At 33.7% G+C, this 22561-nt stretch overlaps 1 protein-coding gene across 2 annotated transcripts in view; it reads left to right on the forward strand.

The window, feature by feature from the left end:
- LOC111064403 (serine/threonine-protein kinase PAK 3) overlaps positions 1-19431 on the forward strand; it is a 32136-nt gene extending 12705 nt beyond the window's left edge. For both annotated transcript variants that reach the window (XM_039439888.1, XM_039439889.1), the window contains 7 exons: positions 6282-6441; positions 7966-8279; positions 9484-9776; positions 11095-11410; positions 12787-13047; positions 14335-14472; positions 15646-19431. In XM_039439888.1, the coding sequence (XP_039295822.1) occupies positions 6282-6441; positions 7966-8279; positions 9484-9776; positions 11095-11410; positions 12787-13047; positions 14335-14472; positions 15646-15732 (1569 nt within the window). In that variant the 3' untranslated portion in view covers positions 15733-19431. The remainder of the gene's footprint in view (positions 1-6281; positions 6442-7965; positions 8280-9483; positions 9777-11094; positions 11411-12786; positions 13048-14334; positions 14473-15645) is intronic.
- The last annotated feature ends 3130 nt before the right edge of the window (positions 19432-22561 follow it).

Consider the following 22561-nt stretch of genomic DNA (forward strand, 5'->3'; position numbering starts at 1 on the left):
TGAATCGTCTTTAAGGTTTGGTGTTGCACTAATGTTGAATGAATGAATCCCAGTTATCCATTCAGAATTATTTCCAGATCTGTCTATCCCGTCTTAAATGTTCGTTTCAACATTGGTGTTGCACTAATATTGAATGTTTATCAGTGTCCCCTTGCCTATTCATTGATTCTTTATCACAAATGACAATGTATTGCCAGGTCTTGCATACTAACACTACATTATAATGGAAACAACTGAACAATTAACATATGAGAACAGAAAATTAATAAATTATCACTTAATTCAAAGCACAGAGGGTACAATTGATATATTAATATCTGATACTATAGGGACATTACTTCACTAGCTTCCACTTACTGCTACGGGAACACGGAATTGAAAATTCCATGTACATTTGAGTTCGGACTTTTCCAATTCCGCGTTTCCGTAGCAGCTAGTCGAAGCTATTGTACCTGTGTGCAGGCTGCTTTATAGGGGACCGCCACTTATCTGTCACCTTTTTTGCTATCAAAATCTTTGGTGTCGTGATGTTTCAGTTATAGTAATTCCTCCTATAATCCAGTTATGAATGGAATGTTAATTATTTGATTAAATTGATGTTGATAGTGTTCCTTCCCTATCACTCACCTTCGATGTGCTCCAATTTTACATCAAATCCAATTTTTAGTGTTAGATCTTCCTCTATATCAGTGGTCTTCAACCCGCTGATATTTGTGTGCCGCCAAATGATTTTGTTCCAAGCAAGTAGAACATTGTTACAACTGTCAGCAGCTATTTTCAAGAATGAATAATGTGAAATCAAAGCTGAGAAACCGTATTTCTAACACTCATAGAAAACTCTCTTCGAATTACATAAAAGCCAATGTTGACAGATTAGTAAAAACAAAACAAGTCAGGTTTCTTATTTACTGAACTGTGAGTCACAAATTTAATATTTTTATTTTGAGTTTGAGTATCAACAAATAACAAATTCATAACTTATTTTAACCTGAGAGAAAATCCACCCACACACACATATATATAGGTTATATTTATATATAGGTGTACATAACGGAAAACACTTGAAGTTTTATAATATACATTGAAACAGGATACACACGACAGAGATAGATTAAAAACACTTAAAAACTTACATTTCAAACGAAAATTTTCGGGAGCTGGGCTCCGTTCTCAATCAAACAGGAAGACTTCCTATGACAAAAATTTGGCCCTTGAATACGAAAATTTTCGGGAGCTGGGCTCCCTTCGTCAATCAAACAGGAAGACTTCCTATGACAAAAATTTGGCCCTTGAATACGAAAATTTTCGGGAGATGGGCACCCTACGTCAATCAAACAGGAAGACTTCCTCTGACAAAAATTTGGCCCTTGAATAATAAAAGGTTGAAGACCACTGCTCTTTATCCTTAGTCATTCCTACTGGAATTCGTTATCAATATTCATATATTTGAATGGAATGTTGATGTTTAAACTTGATTGATGTTGGTTTTTGATGGATAATAATTGATGCTTGAAATCAATCTCTATGTTCCTCCAAAATGGATGCTCAAATGAGTTCGGCTATGTTAGTTTATTATGCACCATTTTTTCTCTTCAATGTTTCTATAATATTTCGAGTTTCTTTCTGTTTTATAGGTTCATTTATTTATTAGGTTAGCACAAACAATACAAAGATCGGAAAATATAAAAAAGGATATTTTGTGGCTAGTTGTTGTACTATTTCAAGTTTCTTTCTGTTTTATTAGGTTTATACATAATGTGTTCAACTGAGTTGTTTTCTTGATATTATTCTAATGCCGCATCCACACGTTCGTCCAGTAAGCTGGCCCAGCCTGGTAAGCTTGGCCGCGTTGGTCTTGCCATCTACACTGCAATGTGACTAGTGCCTCATTAAGGCCAGCGGTAGCCAGAGTTGGCAAGCGCTCGCTACAAAATGGCAAATTGAGTTGGAGGTTGAAAACTAGATGGAACACAATAAAAAAGTAACGCAATTTAGGCCTATAGTAACTTAATTACACAGAAGAAAACAGCAGAATTAACGACAAAACAGGGAACAGCTACTACCTCCGTAAACAAAGCCATAGTGCATGACAGGTGGTTGATGGTGACGTCAGCACAGGTAGAGCTCCTACACTAATAAAAATACTAGCCCATATAGATCAGCTGAAATCAACAAATTTTTATTGGTGTAGGAGCCCTACCTGTGCTGACGCTACCATCAACCACCTGTCATGCACTGGTAGTGGCTGTTCCCTGTTTTGTCGTTAATTCTGCTGTTTTCTTCTGTGTAATTAAGTTACTATAGGCCCAAATTGCGTTACTTTTTTATTTTGTTGCATCTAGTTTTCAACCTCCAACTCAATTTTCAATGCACTATGGCTTTTGTGCATTTTTGCACTATGGCTTTGTTTACGGAGATACTGGAACAGCACGCAATAGTAGACAAGACCTCTGGACTGTTCATTTCAAAATCTAGTCATGAGACTAATGAGCATATTTTATCAAACCTAACCCACTAAATATATCTATTGTCTATGAATAAATAAATAATTGAAGTGTGGATGGGTGGTTTGCCAGTGCTGGCCTTCACTTGCCTTCATTGGCCTCCGCTTGACAAAAATCGGGGAGATGGCCAAAGAAGGTCAGCACTGGCAAACCACCCATCCACACTCTAGCGCTGGTCGTCATTTGTACGCATTGGGCCAACATGTGGATGTGGCAATTGGACCAACATGTGGATGTGGCAATATAATGATCCCATAGTGAGTTCACTTGTAACTTCCAGCAATCCTCATAAATTAATAGTATCAATGCTTCTCATTCACCAATGTTAACAGTTCAAAGGAAATCTCAATACAAATCTGCAACATTAAAGCAAAGCGCCACTACTTTTCTTGTTCAAATTTGCCGCTGCCTATTTATTTCTCCAAATAATCATTACACACTTCTAATTAGTATGATTGTAAGAGAAAAAGGTTAATTCAAATTTGCCGCCGCCTTTATTAGCCTGTTTATTTCTCCAAACTATCATTACACACTTCTAATTAGAATCAAAGACCTTGAAGAGATATTAAGATGCATCTTTAAGGTCTTTGATTAGAATGATTGTAAGAGAAAAAGGTTAATTCAAATTTGCCGCCGCTTTTATTAGCCTGTTTATTTTTACAAAATATTACACACTTCTAATTAACATGATTGTGAGAGAAAAAATAAGGGTAATTCTAATTAATCACACTGTCTGATATACTTAATCCATTCAATAATCACCCAAGAATTTGCTGTTTTAATAAAAGACGCGTAATGTTTCCAGAATTTGTTTTTCAGAATTAAAGTTTATTTTTACTCAATACTCAATTCAAAAACATCGTTTTCAACAGTAGGCCTACAATAGAATATAATAGTAGCCTATACATATTAATAAAAACAATATAAAAACCTTGTAGTACCCTTTATTAATTAAAAACTTGAAAATATTTCAACAATGACTAGCTTCGACCTTAACTTAGGTCATTTTTAAGTTGAAATCAATAATTTTTGATAGTATACATTTACGCGTAAAATCAGTTTTAAAATGAAATTGATAGTACGAATTAAAGTGTAAAATCAGTTTTGCAATAAGATGATCAAATTTCCGCTCTAAATCAGTTTTTATCAAAATTCAATTCATAAGCATAATTATACAAAATGTATTATCACACACTATTTATATTTACCGGTAAATTGTTAGTTACTGTACTTAACGTATTGAATCATTATCCTATCCAAAAATAATATACCCTAGTTTATCCATTTCATAATATCAAATAAAATTAAAAAATATATTTTTTAAAATGAAAAATTTCCCTGAAGTATTTTTGTTCTAAAATACAATTCATTAATAATTATAATTGATTTTTATTTAATCAGGTAACAAATTTACCCCTGTCAGGTTGTCAATACGTTTCCGCCAGTCGGGTTTCCCCATAGAGTACCGTTAGCTCCTCCCTCGATCGGTTCGCCCGGTTGTTCGCTCACTTTGCTGTTCGTCTTCGAGCTCACAGGTTGTCTAGAACTCTCCGGTCTCTAATCACATCTTTAGTTTGTTTATTCAACTTAAGTTCGGTTTTCCCTAAAGTTGAAAGGTTTATTGTTGTTATACAACTGAAGCCTATCAACTTGTTGAATTCCCGAACCTTATTGAAGAAAACTTATCAATTGAAGGTTATCTGAGCCTTATCAACTACTCCACGTGGTTTTACTGGGTATGTTACTAACTGAAACTTTATTTCAACTGTTAAATTAACTTAACTTTATTAATATAACTACTAACTACATCAACTTACTAATCTTAGAACAAATACTAACTACTTGATTAACTATTCAATTGAAGGTTATCTGAGTCTTATCAACAGACTCAACGTGGTTTTACTGGGTATGTTACCATCTGACACTGTATTTCAACCATCAAATTAACTTTATTAATTAACTGTTAACTACATCAAATTACTAATCATAGTTAGTTCAAATACTTACTAATTGGATAACTAATAGATTGAAGGTTATCTGATAAGCTCCCAGCATAGCTAAATACCCCACGTGGTTTTACTGTATATGTTACGATTTCAAACTTTATGTCAACTGTCAAATTAACTTAACTTTATTAATTAATTGAATATTAACTACTCAACTTATTCAAGTTATTCAACTATTTGGTTTCGGAACAGTTTTTGTAACCTATTTTATATTTCTGAATCTCTGACTTGGATGTTGGGTGTAAATGGAATAGATCATTATAATTTTCAATTTGATTATGTTTACGACTTTTCATTCTCATGTGTTTATTACTAAACGTATAATTTATACAAAACACGTGTTCATTACTATTTATTACTTGTTTGTTCTTGTTGGAAAGAAAGCATCAGTTTAACGGAAAGAAAAAACGGGCGCCTAACTTTACCTAACCAAAAATTTGCTTTAATGAATTATTAAATTTTTGGTATCAATGTTTGATTGTTTCGTGTTTAATTAGATTGTAACGATATATTGTAACACGTGTCACATTATTACTTGAAGCATTTTGAGTAACGGAAAGAAAAACGGGCGTCTCATTTTTTCTAACCCAAAATCTATCTAATGGATTATTCAATGTTTAAAATGTATCGGGTTTAATTAGATTGTGTTGATATAGAACACGTGTTACTCTATTTTTTGAACAATTATAATGTATTAGTCGATTATAAGTATTAAAATTACGGAGAGAAGATCCTTCTAAGCGTAAAATTACGCGTCATTCTAAAACATTTTCCGTTTAGTTGTCGAATCAAATACTAATTTCTGCAATGTTAGGTGTCAACGTATTTATTGTTTAAAGTTATTTCCTGAATATGTTATGATTTAATAGTATTGTAGGATTGTAAGTTAGAAAACTAGTGACGATATTATAGCTTTTAATTAAACTTGACAAAAGACAGATTTCCAGTATTAGCCTAGGCCTATTCACTTATTGCGTTTTTAATCTTTTCAAAACTGATTTAGTTCTTATTTAAATTTGTATAAATTTTCTAAAAACAGTTTACTACTGATGTTCTTAGATTGCGACATAACCTAACCTTAACAACTTGGTTGAACACAGAACGTTTGCTGCCCATTCAGCTAATGCATTATATTGAACAAATTCATCCGTAGGCTGTATGTTCTCAGTTATATAGCGTAAATAATTTGTTTTGTTGGTAATTCAATTTGTCAAACTGTTTGTTTTTGGTTTAAAACTGTTTGTTTAATATAGGCCTAAATTTGAAATCTGAAACTTTGACAAAAATTCCGTGTTGCTAAACTGTGCAAATCATTTCAATCTTCACATGCTGGCCCATATGATTGGATATGCATATGATTTGACAACAGTCGATGCACAGTAACTTTATTTCAATTAATCCAGTATGGTAATAGTGCAAGTGTAATGTGGACAAAAGATTGAAACTCCTCACAATTTTGCAACACAGATACTTGGCTCCCATCTTAATATGTTTCTATTTAGGGCTGTATTTACTACAGTTAGGTACTATCTTTATACAGTAACTGTAGTATGGATCAATTCAGTTTATCAGAAGTAATCAGCTGTTGCTTTAAACCAGGAATGAAACTCATTATAATAAATGCGACCATTCCTACATGTAATCGTGGATTAGCGTTAAACGTAGATTTTGCATATGAACCTCAGAGTTTAATTTGTAATTCCTGTTGAATTTTTTTACAGTTTGATATTGTTTTTTTACTAATGTTTTTCTGTTTTCCCCCTTTGATTAGGGTATGCCAGAGGCCTGGGCCCAACTTCTTATGCAATCAAACATCAGTAAATTGGAGCAGAAGAAAAATCCTCAGGCCGTGCTTGACGTTCTCAACTGGTTCGATACTTCCAGCAAAGAAGTTAAAGGATCTAAGTACATGACTACCACAAAGATGGTCGGTAAGTAGCCTAATAATCGATTTTATCGATTATATATCGATATTGTATTATTTGAGAATCGACATGTTATTAATTTAGAACCGATATTGTTTTAATCGAGATTCAATATTGTGTTAATCAAGAATCGATATTTGTAGAAACCGATATTAGTCAGTCTTCAGTGAGCGAGTGATGCTGTTAAACTCTTTTAGGAATAGTTTTAGATGGAATAGTTCTGGGCCAAGGCTCTTGTTCCTCCCCAATCATATTTAGGATATACAGGCTGGATGAAAAGTCCGTGAACGGATTAATATCTCATACACAAAGGTAATTTGATGGTGAAGGCATCATAACTTTTTGAAACATGAGCGCCTAAAGTTGAATTTTTGGGATAGAACATTTCAAATTCGGTAAGAGATTTAGAGTAACTCAACTGGAAGTTATTTTTGGTCATTTTTAGTAAATTGAATAACTCACAAAAATTGATATTTTCAAAAATGTTTTGTTCTATTACATCAACAATACCGTGAAGAATCTATCCTCTAAATCCCATGGATTTATCTCTTACCGAACTTGAAATGTTCTGTCCCAAAAATTTTAACTATAGGCGCTCATATCTCAAAAAGTAATGATCAGAAAAAAAATGTTTTTTTTTGAGAAAACTTTTTCATTTTGATAGCTTGATGATATACATATTGAAAAACTTTGAAAAATATCACCAGTAGAAAGTTTATTTTTAGCCTTTGTACAGCCTTAATGTGGCCGGCCCTTACCGATTTCTCGCCGATATGACAGGATAGCTCTCTGATTGGCTAATTGTTGATAAGCCAACCTTATCAGCCAATCGGAAAACATTCTGTCGTGTCGTGTCGGCGAGAAATCGGTAACTGAAATCCAAGTTTACCGAGTTCCGTTTTCTCTCTTGAAGATTTTCGTTCTCACACATACAGATTTCACGGCGTACAATTTTCACATTCACCGATTATGGAAGTAGTTCGAATGGCGCGTTGCCGTGCATGCATTTGGCTTGTAGGAACGTTTGTCAGTAGCCAGCTAAGCATTGTACAATGAATATAAATTAATAAAAACAATATAAAAACTTGTAGTACTCTTTATTAAAATATTTTAACGACTACTTTCGACTTCGACCTTAGGTCATTTTCAAGTTAAAATGTAAAAAATTAACAAGTTGATACCAGATAATATTATGACATATTAATTACATGCTTATTTCCATATGATTAATTTATTTCTTATTCATTATTTTTGGTTGAAGCTATTAAATTTTAATCATATTCACTTTTAATGTTATCAAAAATAGAATTATTCAAGTCAAATTGAATGATATTATTTTATTAAAAAAGGTACAAGTTTTTAATAAAGGGTACTACAAGTTTTTATATTGTTTTTATTAGTTTGAATAAAGTTGCCCATATAAGTGAAGTGATTTTAATGAATATAAATTAAGACTGTTCACTTGTTTACAATCTTCAATAATTAATTATTTGTTTCATAAATTAATTTCGATGGTGTTACCTTTTGCAGCCGCTGTGGACACAGCCCTCTCGCCCCGCCCCTCACTCCGCCACCACCCGCACCCCCAACAGGTGCACCCGGCGACGCATGCGCAGCAGCACACGACTGCTCACTCGTCGCACTCGTCCCACAGCCAGCTGTCCTCCTCACACTCGTCACCCTCGTCCACGACCACACCCGACACCGACTCACATCAGCCGGTCACCGGCGGCACGGGCTCCAGTGCTAGCGGGGAAGTGGACACCGATGAGATGCTGGGAGGTTCGGCGACGCTGCCTACGCCGCCGCCGGTCGCCAGTCGGCCTGAGCGTACAAAGTCTATTGTGAGTACATTGTTCATTTTCCAATATTTATAACACAATGGTCCATATGAATAAAACCAGAGCAAATGCTCATGAGCAAGAGCATGGAGCATAAGGTTTTGCTCATGAGCATTAGGTAGAAGCATAAGCATTTGCTCATTTCTATATGAATAAGCTTCACCTTATACTCTTACCTTATGCTCCTGAACTCTGGAGCAAACGCTCACGTATTTTAAAGATTTTTCATCAGCTGATTCGCCTTTGTGGTCTTACTTTGTTTTATAGCTCACGTAAGCGCTAAACATGCAAGTAGGAGACACCGCTTGTGTTTGCGTCGTCTGCTCTGTTTTCTATTTATGAATTGAGTTTTAGGTTAGTTGAGTTTAGAATTTTAAAATATAATAGCGTGAAAAAAATGTCTCCTGTATAATAATTTTCAGCATAATCTTATAATATCAATAGCCTTCTTATAATCGTCTACACTCTCATCTTCTTAAATGCCTATTTCCTATTTTGTTATGGCTATCTTTTTATCAGATAGCTATCTTTTGTAGGAATAATGGTGATATATATCAAGTGATGTTAGTTTGAGCATTTGCTCCAAAGTAAAAGCTTATACTCAAAATTGTATGAATAAAGTAGAGAATTTGCTCAACTTTTTAAGTAAATGCTTCAAAAAAGGTGAGTCTAGTCTAGAGCAGATTTTCACCTTTTGCTCATAGTCAAAATGAATCAACTAATTCGTATGAGGAAGAGGAAACTATACCAGATACGATCACAATCAATAGTTGAGAACTATAAAACTCTTTTTAGATTCAACCATGATGATATATATCACCATTATTTCTACAAAAGAATAAATACAAAAAATTAAGATTATTTCGTCGCAAGAATAAGAATGATTTTATTCCTTTAAGGCACAATACAACATGCTAACGGAAACGTCAAATAAAATACAAACACTATAACTTAAATCACAGATACATAGTTATGACAAAAATTTACAATAGCAATACAAATATACATTTAAAGATATTCTTCTATTGGCAGTTTGAAGTAATCTGACATGGAGTATATAGGCTTATTTAGAAGAATGCTTCTAGGTTAAGTTTGAAATTTGGAAGGGGAAGGTTCCTGGCTGAAGATGGGAAAGTCTGACTAGGATTAGTCATTATCTTTCAAGTTTGGATAATCTATTAATGTCGTTAATTTTTCGGTGTTACAGTACACGAAACCAGTAGAGGACACCGTAACGAGCCCGCCGACAGTGCCACCGGTGCCCGCCGCGCGTACCACCAACGGCCTCAGTCCGGGCACCACCCTCGACAAGAACAAGAACCACAACGTGGTGACCAACGCCAATGCTAACGCTAACTGCACCACCACCAACACCACGCCGACCACCACCAGTCGCAAGAAGAAGCTCAGTGACGACGAGATCATCGAGCGGCTGCGGACCATTGTCAGCGTCGGCGACCCCAACCGCAAGTACACCAAGATGGAGAAGATCGGCCAGGGGTGAGTTCGATTTGATCGATATCAAACTATCGAAATCAATAATCGATTTTCTATTGGTTGTCATTATTCAAAAGTACGTGGAGATTGTCGGTCGAACTTGGGAAGTCAGATCTCACTTGGCGTCAAATCTGCAAATCCACAAAACCTAAAGCTATCACAAACTTATCTTGTTTGAGCGCCTTGCGCTCTTCATCAGCTGATGCTATAATTATTATATATCTGTATCTTACTGAAGATACAGATTGGGGACTCTATATATTATGTGTTTATTTAACTATAAAATTGTATATTTTCAATCTCGTAACGTTTAACACGGCTAAGCCAAGTATCGTTACTAGGGATACTTAATTATTGAACTTCTAACATTCGAGTTTTTAAAGAGTCTTTTTTTTTCAAAACGTAGTTTCCTCATTGAATTGACTTATTGTATTTTATATAAATTATTACATAAATTAATACAAATTATTAATATAATTTATTATAATATAATTATTATTAATATAAATTATTACAACTTGTTACATAATATATTAAAAAATATAAAAAAATAATTTTATATTATTTATTTATTCAACAACAATAATGACAAAAAAACTTAAAAAATAAAATGATTGGAAACGAAAAAACAGGCTTCATGCCCTTACTATTCCATTCCCGAATTTTGATTGCATATCAGTCCAAAAGAGGTTATGATGCTAACAAAAAGTTATATTAATTAACAAAATGTTTATTTTCCGTTCTTATAGATTCTATTAGATTGAACGGAACTTGACAAACACATATGTTCATCATGTGTATGATAAGTTATGTTCAATCTAATAGAATCTATAAAGACGGAGAAATCGACATTTTGTTAATAACTTTGATGTAAACGCAGCTTTAGGATCGTAGATTTTATGTTTCTCAATAATTTCCTAATTAAGATGAAATATTTTTTTCAATTCATTCTTAATTCTACATTATCAAAAGACGATCTGGCAACAGAGCAAAGCGAGAAAGGGATAGCGCTATCCGCTTTGTAGAATGATAGACAAGGATATAGCAATACCATTGCCAATCAAACACTGCCATTATAACTTGGACCTTACTATAGTTTGAATGTTTTAATATCATAGGCCCGGTTGCACAAAAGCCGGTCAAATTTTAACCGTGATTAATTTCATGAGAACCAATCAGAGAAGGCATTTCTGATAAGACGGGTTCTCTGATTGATTCTCGTGGAATTATTCACGATGAAAATTTAACTGGCGTTTGTGCAACTGGCACATAGTCTTGTCAGATAACTCTTACTCATGATGTCTGATTTTTGTGTGTACAGGGCGTCAGGCACCGTCTACACAGCGATCGAAGCATCAACCGGCATGGAGGTGGCCATCAAACAGATGAACCTATCGGCGCAACCCAAGAAGGAGTTGATCATCAACGAGATCCTGGTGATGCGAGAGAACAAGCACCCCAACGTGGTCAACTACCTGGACAGCTACCTGGTGGCCGAGGAGCTGTGGGTGGTGATGGAGTACCTGCCTGGAGGGTCACTCACCGACGTCGTCACAGAGACCTGTATGGACGAGGGACAGATTGCGTCCGTCTGTCGCGAAGTGCTGCAGGCGTTGGAGTTTCTGCATTGTAATCAGGTTGGTGTCGAAAAAGAGTTGCCCTTATTTTTGGGGCTGTATCACATAGGCATTGAGGTTTTGCGTTGTAATTGTTTTGCTCTTGTTTTTGTGGCTCTTGGTGTCGAAAAAGAGTTGCTCTTATTTTAGGGGCCCTAGCACATCAGCATTGGAGTTTTTGTATTGTAATCAGGTTGGATTTCGAAAGAGATTATTATATTTTTAGGGCTCTAAAAAATGTTCTGCAAAGTTAGATTCTCCATTTTGTTTATTCCAATCTGGAATAAAAATGGGGAATATATTCCAAAAATGGGGAATCTAACTTTGCAGAACATTTGATAACAAATAATCACAAGTTCACAGTTAAGGAGAATGTCGAGTTTCTGCATGTTAATAACAAAGGCAAATCTTTGAATATTCTAGAGGCTTTAGAAATAACAAGAGTAATTAAGGAAAATTCCCAGTATAGTTTAAATGACCAGATTCATTTCAACCAATACAACACTACGAATTTAGTTTTATCATAAAATTGTAAGCATAGCTTTTTCCATTTACATATCTGTTTTATTATCTTTCACACTTGTTTTCTTGGTTCTTATTTTGTACTGGAAGTAAATTTTATTATCATGGCTATTCTGTTGCTTAAGCCGCCATTTTGTCACACCGTTGAGTTGGAGGAGACTGTCTAAATAGGCCAATGGCAGGCGTTCATGCCCTCGACCAATAGCAGTACTCGCCTACTAGTATGAATTCTGCTGCTCTTGTATTTAGTTTTAGTTTATCAGAGATTGACAATGGTGTAATAACCGAAACCGGTCTTTCTAATTATCAATAAATCAGTGGTTTTTTGACAATTTCTTAGTCTTTTCCATTCAATATGAATAATTACCACAATATCAACTTCTCAACTACACAAAAAATATTTATCTTTCTTTCTAGAATACTTATATATTCTAATGGTCCATTCTTGTGATGAATTGAAGAATTTCTCTTTCTGCTCCTGGCTTCTTCTTTGTCATCAATCTTCTACTTCATCGTCTTCTGTCTTCTTCCTCTTGTCCGCCTACTCGTTCTTCTTCTCTTTTTCCGCCTACTTATTCCTCCTATCTTCTTCTTCTCCTTCTTGTTATTTTTTTATCTTCTCTTCTTCTTCCTCTTCGTCTCAATCATCATGTGTTCTTTTTTCTCCTTCAATTTTTATTATTTTTCTTCGCCTTTTTCTTTCCTCTTCTTTTCCACTGTTGCTGTTGTCTTCTTCTCCTTTTTCATCTCATCCTCCTTCTTTCTTCCCTTATTTTCTATTCTTTTGATACTCTTCTTCAATATCATCATGTATTCCACTTCTTCTTCTTGCACAGTTATTCATTAGTTTATTTTGTGACTTTTTTCGTGCTCAGGTGATCCACCGCGACATCAAATCGGACAACATTCTGTTGGGACTGGACGGCAGCGTGAAGCTGACCGACTTTGGCTTCTGCGCGCAGATCTCGCCCGAGCAGTCGAAACGCACCACAATGGTGGGCACCCCCTACTGGATGGCGCCCGAGGTGGTCACTCGCAAGCAGTATGGGCCCAAGGTGGACATCTGGTCGCTGGGCATCATGGCCATCGAGATGATTGAGGGCGAGCCGCCTTATTTGAACGAGAATCCGCTCAGGGTGAGTCACCTCTGCTAATAGTTGATGAATTTGTCATTCTAAACAAATCAAAATCAATTACAATACAAATTAGAATACTATAACATTTGATACAATTAAAACAATGAAGTTTAATGCATTGAATAATTTCTCAATAGGCATAGGTAATTCAATGTAATATAAATGATATGTGTTGGGGTATATATTATTAGTTGCTTATTGCGTGTTATAATTACAATTTACCACAATGCCTGATCCACATGTTGGTCCAGTCGCTAGCCCAGCTAGGTTTTGCCTAGTCCACATTCTAGGCCAGTACTGGCAAACCACCCATCTACACACTGGCGCTGGTAGTCATTGGGCCAACATGTGGATGCCGCATTATGGTTGAAAAGCTAGTGAGCCCCACGGGATGGACACGAACGGCTGAAAATGCAAATGGACGCATATCATTATATTAGGTTAGGGTTACGGAGAATTTAGTTGGTTTAGGGAAAGGATATGGGTAGGTTTTCGCTTTTAAATTATTAGAAATACCTTATAGTTGTGTTGTGACTGATGTGGTACTTTTCCACATAATGAAAACACTTCCTCCTCCGCCATTTTCTCTTGGGTAGACAGTAGTTGTAAACAAACAGCTGAAGATGTGGCTGGTAAAGCCACGAAACCAGGTTCTGTATATATTATAATATTTTATAATAATAAAAGTGGTTGATAATTTAAATTTGTGTTTTCATGATTAGAAATATTTTATACTTTTAGAGCCGGTTGCACAAAAGCCGGTTAAATTGTTATCGTAGTTAATTTCACGAGAACCAATCAGGAAGCCATCTTTTCGAAAAAGCAATTTCTGATTGGTTCTCGTGAAATTGATCACGATTAAAATTCAACCGGATTTTGTGCAACCAGGCCTCAAAATTTCGGATCAGGAATTTTGTGATTGTAGTTGGCAAAACGTCCACTATTTGGATTGATACCCACTCGTGGCTGGACATTTTATTGATAGTACTGTACTTCCTATTCCTTTCTTAATTGTGTAGAGTTTTCTCAATTATTATTGATGTAAATTAGTCAACTTACATCTTATGTAAATTTTAGTTTCATTTTATCATAATCATATCGTATTTCTATGATCGTTTTTGTATTTGTGTTGAAAATATTCCGATGGGATCAATTATGTCAACACTCATACCAGAAAAATATTTTATCGAAACTTGTTAACTTGCTGTCCTGTCTATTTATATTTATGTTTATTTATATTTTGGAGATATATTGATCTTTATGTTTGTGTTTGTTTGCTTGTACCAGGCGTTGTACTTAATAGCGACGAACGGCAAGCCGGAAATAAAGGAGAAGGAGAAGCTGTCGCAGATCTTCCAAGACTTCCTTGATCAGTGCCTAGAGGTTGACGTCGACCTCAGAGCTGGAGCCAGCGAATTGCTCAAGGTCAGTTCAAACAATATTAATTCACAGGAGTCACCGTGGTCTAGTGGGTAGAGTGCTTGCATAGCAAACTAGGGGTTCCGGGTTGAAACCCCGATGAGAACAGAGTTTTTTGCCATGTCACTCCTGTGTTATGGGATGGGCACATTGAATTGTTGGTCTTTGCTGATAGGGAGGCCAATTGACGGCTTACATGATATAGGGCCGGTTTCTGAGCTCGGGATTTAGCTAAGCTCTAGACTTTAAACAGCTGGAGTCAGAAAATAGGCTTTCCGAAACGGGGCGTAGTCGTAGTCATTGTCAAAGTCACGTTTTAATTGAATTTCGAAAAACTAGAAAATTGAACACAAAATAAAATGAAGAGAAAATAGTGTAAAGTTTCAGCTATTTTGAATTATTTAGGAATGTTTAATTTCGTCAAGGGAAAACGTTTCCAATTATAGAAATGAGAAAATAAAGATTCATCTTGCTGCAACTATTTACTGCTACTACGCCCCGTTTTGGAAAGCCAATTTTCTGATTCCAGCTGTTTAAAGTCTAGGACTTTGCTAAATCCCGAGCTCGGAAACCGGCCCATAATCAGGCTAGGTGTGGACCTTCCCGTAAGGAACTCTCCGCCAACAAAAAGCCTTGAGAATTTACTTATAGTCCGGGTCCTGTAGGTTTTCCTATTAGCGGAGGGCCACTAGACTATAATACTACCCGTTCAAAAAACCTCGAACATTCTTGAAAATGTATCTTTCCATAAGCAGCAGTTGCTCTTTTGTACCTTCTCAAAAGCAACGTGTTGCATCCGAAAAGATACACAAGGAGCTTTTTAGAGTTACGTCCTTTTAGCACAACACAGCTGACAATCAGTCAGCAATTTTGTCAGCACGTCGTTCAACGTGTTTGTTCAAAGTTTCTGAAGCCTGTGTGTAGGGAGCTTCCTTTACCTAAGGTTTCCTGAAGCCTGTGTGTAGGGAGCTTCCACCATCTACGGTTTATGAAGCCTGATGCAAAACCGTCAATGTTACCCCGCGAATCATACGTTGCCTATATGCCGTTTCAAAGTCACGGAGGCATAGCTATGGGACGCGTACTGTAGTATATTGTTATTGACTATAGACGTTGATTGATATTTATGTCGTTTGACCATTTTTACATTTTTATTTATGCGTTTTATTTCGTTTTCAGCATCCGTTCCTGAAGCTAGCACGACCGCTAGCCAGCCTGACCCCATTGATAATGGCTGCGAAGGAAGCAGCCAAGACAATGCACTGACAAGCTGGGCGCTCGCAGCAGAGACGACGCGGTTCGTGATCGCAGCGCCAACGGTGGCCGAAACTCGAACTAATATCGCTGTTGCTGCTAGAAAGAGTACTGTGACACGTGTGTGAGTGTGTGTGCTAGAAAGAGTACACGGTATAAAGTATTTATAGTGATGAAACTGGAGGATTGTTTTCGATGTATCGCTTTCACAGATAGGGGAGGCTTATCAAAACGTAGTTTGCTAATGTAAAAGTTTGTGTTAAATAAAAAATATTACTTTATTAAACTAGTAGTTCTGTGAAGACCACGAGCAGTTATAAACCACAGCCTTTTGTAATACTGTTCATCAGAGTAAATTGTGTTCTGCTGAATATTATGGTTCAGAATTGGCTCATCTATAGTGAGGTCCACGTTATAATGGCAGTGTACGATTGACAATACTCTTGCTGTACTTCTCTATCATACAACAAAACAGATAGCGCTATCTCTTTCTAGCTTTGCAATGTTGTCTGTTTGCCAGAATATTTTATTTTTACTTTTGACAGTGACTTTACAAAAGTAAAAAAACAATTCTCATTCGCCATTTTTTCTTCATTCTATCAAAATACTTGAGTACACAAGTCGTATAATTGATTTAAAATGTAGTTTTGAAACAATGAAATAATTTTTAGACATTACCGTATGAGAAACACAAATTAAAATACCTGAAATGACATTTTAAAGGTTGATAACTAACCATCCTAGACTTCATCCACGCTTCAGTTAGCCTACACGTATAGGTTAGACCTACTCGTACCGGTATAAAATAATATTGAAAGGTTATTTCAGAATTATTTCCATTGAAATTACTTATTTTAAATAAAATCTCTATATTTCTATTATTTTTGAAAGAAATAGTAATAGAATCCTACCAAATAACTTAATTTCTGTTCTTTTGAAATTCAGATTGTTGCATCTTAGCTTTTCAAATTAGTCGCCATTTCAGGTTTGTATAAAAATCTAATCTCAGTTATGAAAGCAAATTTTTTAATCAAATGATGAAAAATATATTTTCTTGATTAATTTGACATTAAATTGGTTATTTTATCAAGGAAATTATATTTTATTAGATCAAATTTAATGGGTAGAATTGAGTAACAGCTGTGTAAACTCAGTGGCAAAATGGAGAGACTTTCTTTACTGCCATTATAACGTGGACCTCACTATAGAATGGGCTGCTTGTAATGTGAAGTCTCGCAAAATTTGAACAGTGTCAACCTGCTATAGTTGATTCAGCATCAGCAGAATTTTTATTAATGTGTCATTATTGTGGATCGGTCTAGTTAAGGTGCTTAGTCAAAAATCCTATTGTGAATCAGACTTGTTAGATGCCAATTCGGCAATGGTTTGATCAGTACGAATCGATCATTACTGTGAATCGGACTTGTTAGATGCGTATTTGGCAAAGGTTGATTGGTTCGCATTACTGTGAACCGGTCTTTCAGTTTTAATGAGCCTCTCCTTGCTGTGAAGATTGTGTTGAAATGATGCTTTTCGCCTCCGAAAACAAAGCCTATATTGTGAAAGTATTCCATGATTAAAAGATTTGAGCCATGGTATAATGGTGCTGGGCTGGCTCCGTGGCTATGCTGCTTGCATTCAATTTCTGAAAATGATCTACAGTGGTTTAAACGAAGATTAATCAGCTGTTGGTTCAAACCCTGAATGAAACACATCATAATAAATTCAAATATATTTTCATTTAAATCAAGATTAGCTTTAAATGTTTGTTTTAATTGGTTTAATGATTTAGCATTATTTAAACCAAGATTAGTTTTAAACATAGATAGAAGTCCAATGAGCTCACACTCCAAATACCGCTTCATCGAACTGAATTAATTTTCAACTCATTTTTCCTAGTTTGAAATTGAATTTTGTTTAGACAGGCACTGTGCAGAAGGCACTTGGTAAATTAAATTAACTTACTCTTAGGGTCGTTTGCACAGTCAGAGCTTAAACTGAATTTAATTAGCTAGTTGCTTAAACTTGAAATGGAACCACATTATAGCAAACCTGACTTGATACTGATTTAATCCAGTTTACAATGAAATTTAGTTCAAACTGAAACTGTGCAAACGGCACTTAATTATTGTACTTTTTAGACGTGTCATCTGGAAAGTTTTGATTGGTATGCTTTACTCTGACTCGGTATTCCTGTTTTAGATAGAATCCATTACATTTTATGATTCCTTAAATAAATACTGAGGTTAATCAGAGATAAGACTTGACTGCGCAATACAGAACATTCTCATTTTATCAGCACAGCACAGCCCTTAATAGCTCACCATTCTCGTAATTTCTCTCTATGAATCTTTTGTCTATAACTTTTGCCTTAAAGCCATAAAAATCGAACTTACCGAGGGTGTTGGATAAAAAATGTTAATTATAAATTTGATAATTTGAGTTTCAGAAATTGAGTGCAAGCAAGATTGACATTATCCGATATCGTATATGTGTTAAAAGTTGAAAGATCGGAACATCTATATCATTAACCAAATTAATTTCTTAGACAAGCACAATAATAATATAAAACGTATAAACTTGTATAGTTTGGTCTTTACAAATGATATTACAAATAATTAACAGAATGAATGAAAATTGATAAGTGTGAATGATTGTGTATTATAGGCGTGAATGCTTCAAGTGATTTTTTTTGAGATAAAGACTATAGTATCGACGATATTATATTATATATAATATATAATTAATCTGTACAGTGAATTGTTTTTGTGATACCGGTAATGGTAATAATATTGTATTCTATCTCTATTATCATTATGTATTAAGAAATATATTTTTTGGTTTATTCGTAAAATAATATTGAAGGGAAATATCGATATAACTGTTTAATATTTCATTTGCAATAGTAGTATTATGTTGAAAATGTGTAGAAAATTGAATATTTTATGTTGAAAATGTGTCATGAAGTTTCTGGATTGATTTTGCAATATTTTATAGTTGACTGAAAAGTTTTTTCTAATTTATGAACACATAGAAATCTATCAAAACAATTTTTGCTTTAATGAATTTTATCATGAATAATATTATAACTAACAACCAATCAAATATCGTTTCATCGTTTTTGTTTAGCAATATATTATGTTTATTCAGTGATATCCAATTTTGCATAGTGATTCTACCATTTGAACTGCATTTATTAATTTTATTATTGCGTTTAATATATTATTTTGTGTTATTGTGCTCATATTATTATTTTAATTTGTGTATATAAACCTTGCTGTATCTGTTATAACCTGCCTTATCTGTAGTTAAGCCTGCTTCTATGTTCTTTTCAGTACATTAATACCAGTGCCCTCTTATTTCTAGTCTTAAAAATCTTTCAAATTATTATTAACCTTACTAAAAACCTAAATAAGAATTTCTTTTGTATTTTTTCATTCCTAATTTTTATTTAATTTACTTTAATTTGTGTAATCTTAATTTTTCATCTTTCCTTACTTTGTTTAAATTATGTCCATTAATACACTATAATAAATCGTTTTCATAATTTAAAACTTTGTCAACCACTGGGTAAAGCGGCTTTAAGTATTTCATGTCTTATCATTTCCAATATTGCAATATTTCCTACAAGATTTATCAACTATTAAGCAGTACTGTATTTATAACTATAATATTATTTATGTTTTGAAAATAAAATTATTTTTTGTTCAATTTTGTTTTGTTTTTAACATTTTTTCCTGGCTTATTTTTGTTTAGCATGATATTTGCTTAGTAACAATTGATCCACTGCTTTATTCTAATACAGAAATAATAGTATTTATGATGATTTATGCAACGTTATCAAAACAGAGTGATTTACTATGTTTAAATATTTCCAACCTCAGAAAATTGAGCTTTTTGAGTTTATTTATTATTCATACAATAAGTACATCATCAAAATGATAGGGAGATAAAAAATAAGGTCTTAATTTAGGTCTTTATCTTGAAGCTTCTTAATAGATAATTCGAGGACTCAAGGGAATCTTTAAGCTATTTTTTATCACCACAAATTTCCATTACATCTTGTTTTCGATAGAAGTTTTAAAACAAATTTTAAAAGATAGACTCTTCAAACGTTTCAATTTCTAGTTTGTCAACAAATTAGGTATGAAACCTGCATACTAATAAATTCTTTATATTATTCCATGTGAGTCCTCTCACTAATAAATTCTTTATATCACTCCATGTGAGTCCTCTCATAGGAAATATATAGGCTATTATTCCATTCTCTCACACTAAAAAAAATATTATTCATCTCAAAATTTTTGGAGCCGCAAACAAGCTGCATAATAAATTTAACACTATATTCAGAGGCGTTTCAGAGTTTTTCTATGATGATATAAAAGCACAAAATGTTGAATTTTCCTACTGTACTGGAAATGTTTGATTTCTACAAAACTAAAAGCATCCCCTTCAATCATGGTTGAGCTAGACAACATAAAACTGTGTTTTTATTTCATAATGAACTTTTCCTGAAGCATCAAGTCGGTTCATGAAGCAATTACGTTTATGAGATAATATGTTCTATCCTTCAACATTAATTTCTCAATTTTCTTTCCTAGTCCTAGTTTGAAATTTAATTCCATCCCGAATGTTCAATTTATTTAGTAGCCTATATTATGAGGTTCTCTTAGTTTCCTAGCTCTACATGTGGATTTGTTTTTGAACTACTTTTCACAACATTACAGAAAAGTTGACTCAAACTTGACTGTAGTGTCGTGAAAAATATTTCAAAAACGAATTATTAACTAGCAATTCTTCATGGAATGTGGAATAGATGAGTACTACATTTGTAGTTGAAATTTTTAATGATTTCTGGAAACTTTATGACATATTATAGATTTATGAATTTTTAATGTTCATTATCCAAATTTCAACTTGGATTCTCTACATTATAACTGGAATATTTCCAGTCATATTGCCGAATGTTGCAGTAATTTTCCTTCTCTGATCAATACAGTGGAAACTAAGTAAAATTCAGCAAATATTGTGATCTTGAATTATGCTAATAATTTAATTTGAACTAGTTTTCTATTTTAACATGGATTATTGCAATATTATGAGATCATCATTCATGTGATTTGAATGTGAAATTCTTCAATTGACAGGTTGCTCATTAAAATGAGTACAATTATTCATCAAAATGTTTTTACTGATCTTATACTCTTCATGGTCTTTTATTAATTCTAAATGACAGAGGTTTATGTTATGTTACTGTGGTTAATGTTATTATTGACAGACAATGCATTCAATAAGTTAATAACTATTTATTATTACGTTGATAATTTTATTGTTGAGTTCAAAACTGACAATATTTTTTATAATTAAACTTGCAGAATCTATCATTATTTCTATTATCATGTTTATGCTTATTACTTGCAGAAGTCAAAGTATTATCTTCACTCGAAGTTGGCCTAAGTTCTTTGAATCTATACTCTTATTTCTTCTTGAACTAACACAAATCTTAAACAGCTTTCAACTATTGGACAATCTTTTGTAATATTAGGCTTTTTGAATTCCTTTTTCCTAAAATACAATCTCTTGAATAGAAAACTTTAAGATTACTTTCTTCACTCAGACTGTAGTTGTTACAATCATCTAAACAAATTTTGTCAATTTCAAACCACAAACTTTTTCTTGACAATATATCACAACCTTTATCACTGGAAAAGTGCAAATGTGATTAACCTACATTTTTACATCATATTTTCTCTCAATTGTAAAATAATGATACTAATAATAATACACATCATGATCAGGGCTTATAATGTACATGTAATTGATAATAATATATTAGATTAGTAGTTTTGTTATTGTGAGGTGTAGAAAATATTAAGGTTGTTGAAACAGTGATTTATATTTCGAAAGAATACATAAAGTGTAGTTGGGAATGCAGTGATAGGTGATCCATGAAAGTAAATCAAAATGAGGGAGTAAATTTATGAGAACAAAATTTCTCTCTTCAAAAACATAAGAAATAATTATCAATGAAATTGATGATATTAATGATAATAATAGTTGATTTTAGAAAAAATACAACCTTTAAAAATTTAATTTTGGCTGAAAACTATTCACTTGAGGGAGGTTACAGTTTATCTATTTACTTATTTATCTACAAAGCCAATTTTCACAAGTAGGATATTAAGCCTAGGTGAAGATGAGAGGATGAATGTTAGTAAGTTCTTAGATTAATAAAAACAATATAAAAACTTGTAGTACCCTTTATTCAAAAAACTAGTTGAAATATTTTATAGTTTTTTCAATAAAGGGTAGCCTATTACAAGTTTTTATATTGTTTTTATTATTTTGAACAAAAGTAGCCCAAATAAGTGAAGTGTTTTTAAGTTCTTAGACTATGGAGACTCATATAAAGACAATTTCGACGGTAATATATGAACCTTTCAATCTATTTTCAAAATATATAATATATGTTAAGCCCTCATAGGTTGATCAATCTGTGTTTAATTCCGTTCTACTTATGATATTAGGCCTACTTCTATTTTAATTCCGGCAAGATTCATTAGTATGCATAACGTTTAAAAGATTGTGACAGGATTTAAAAGAGAAATTCATACTTTTACAAGTCAATATCATAGAGAAAAGATTGGATAAGAAGATATCCCATGGTAGAGAGCGTTTATGTTCCAAATTTCAATGTTAACTCAAGCCGATAGTCCTAGTAGTAATTTTTCTTGAAGCTATGTGAGGCTTCAGTGATTCAATGATTTTATTTAAGCCAAAGTACATCAGTACATAAGCAAGGTCACATACAACATTCATTATAAATAAAATACAATATACA

This window comes from Nilaparvata lugens, chromosome 13 (assembly GCF_014356525.2).
Source record: "Nilaparvata lugens isolate BPH chromosome 13, ASM1435652v1, whole genome shotgun sequence".
In the NCBI taxonomy this organism is placed as follows: Eukaryota; Metazoa; Arthropoda; class Insecta; order Hemiptera; family Delphacidae; genus Nilaparvata; species Nilaparvata lugens.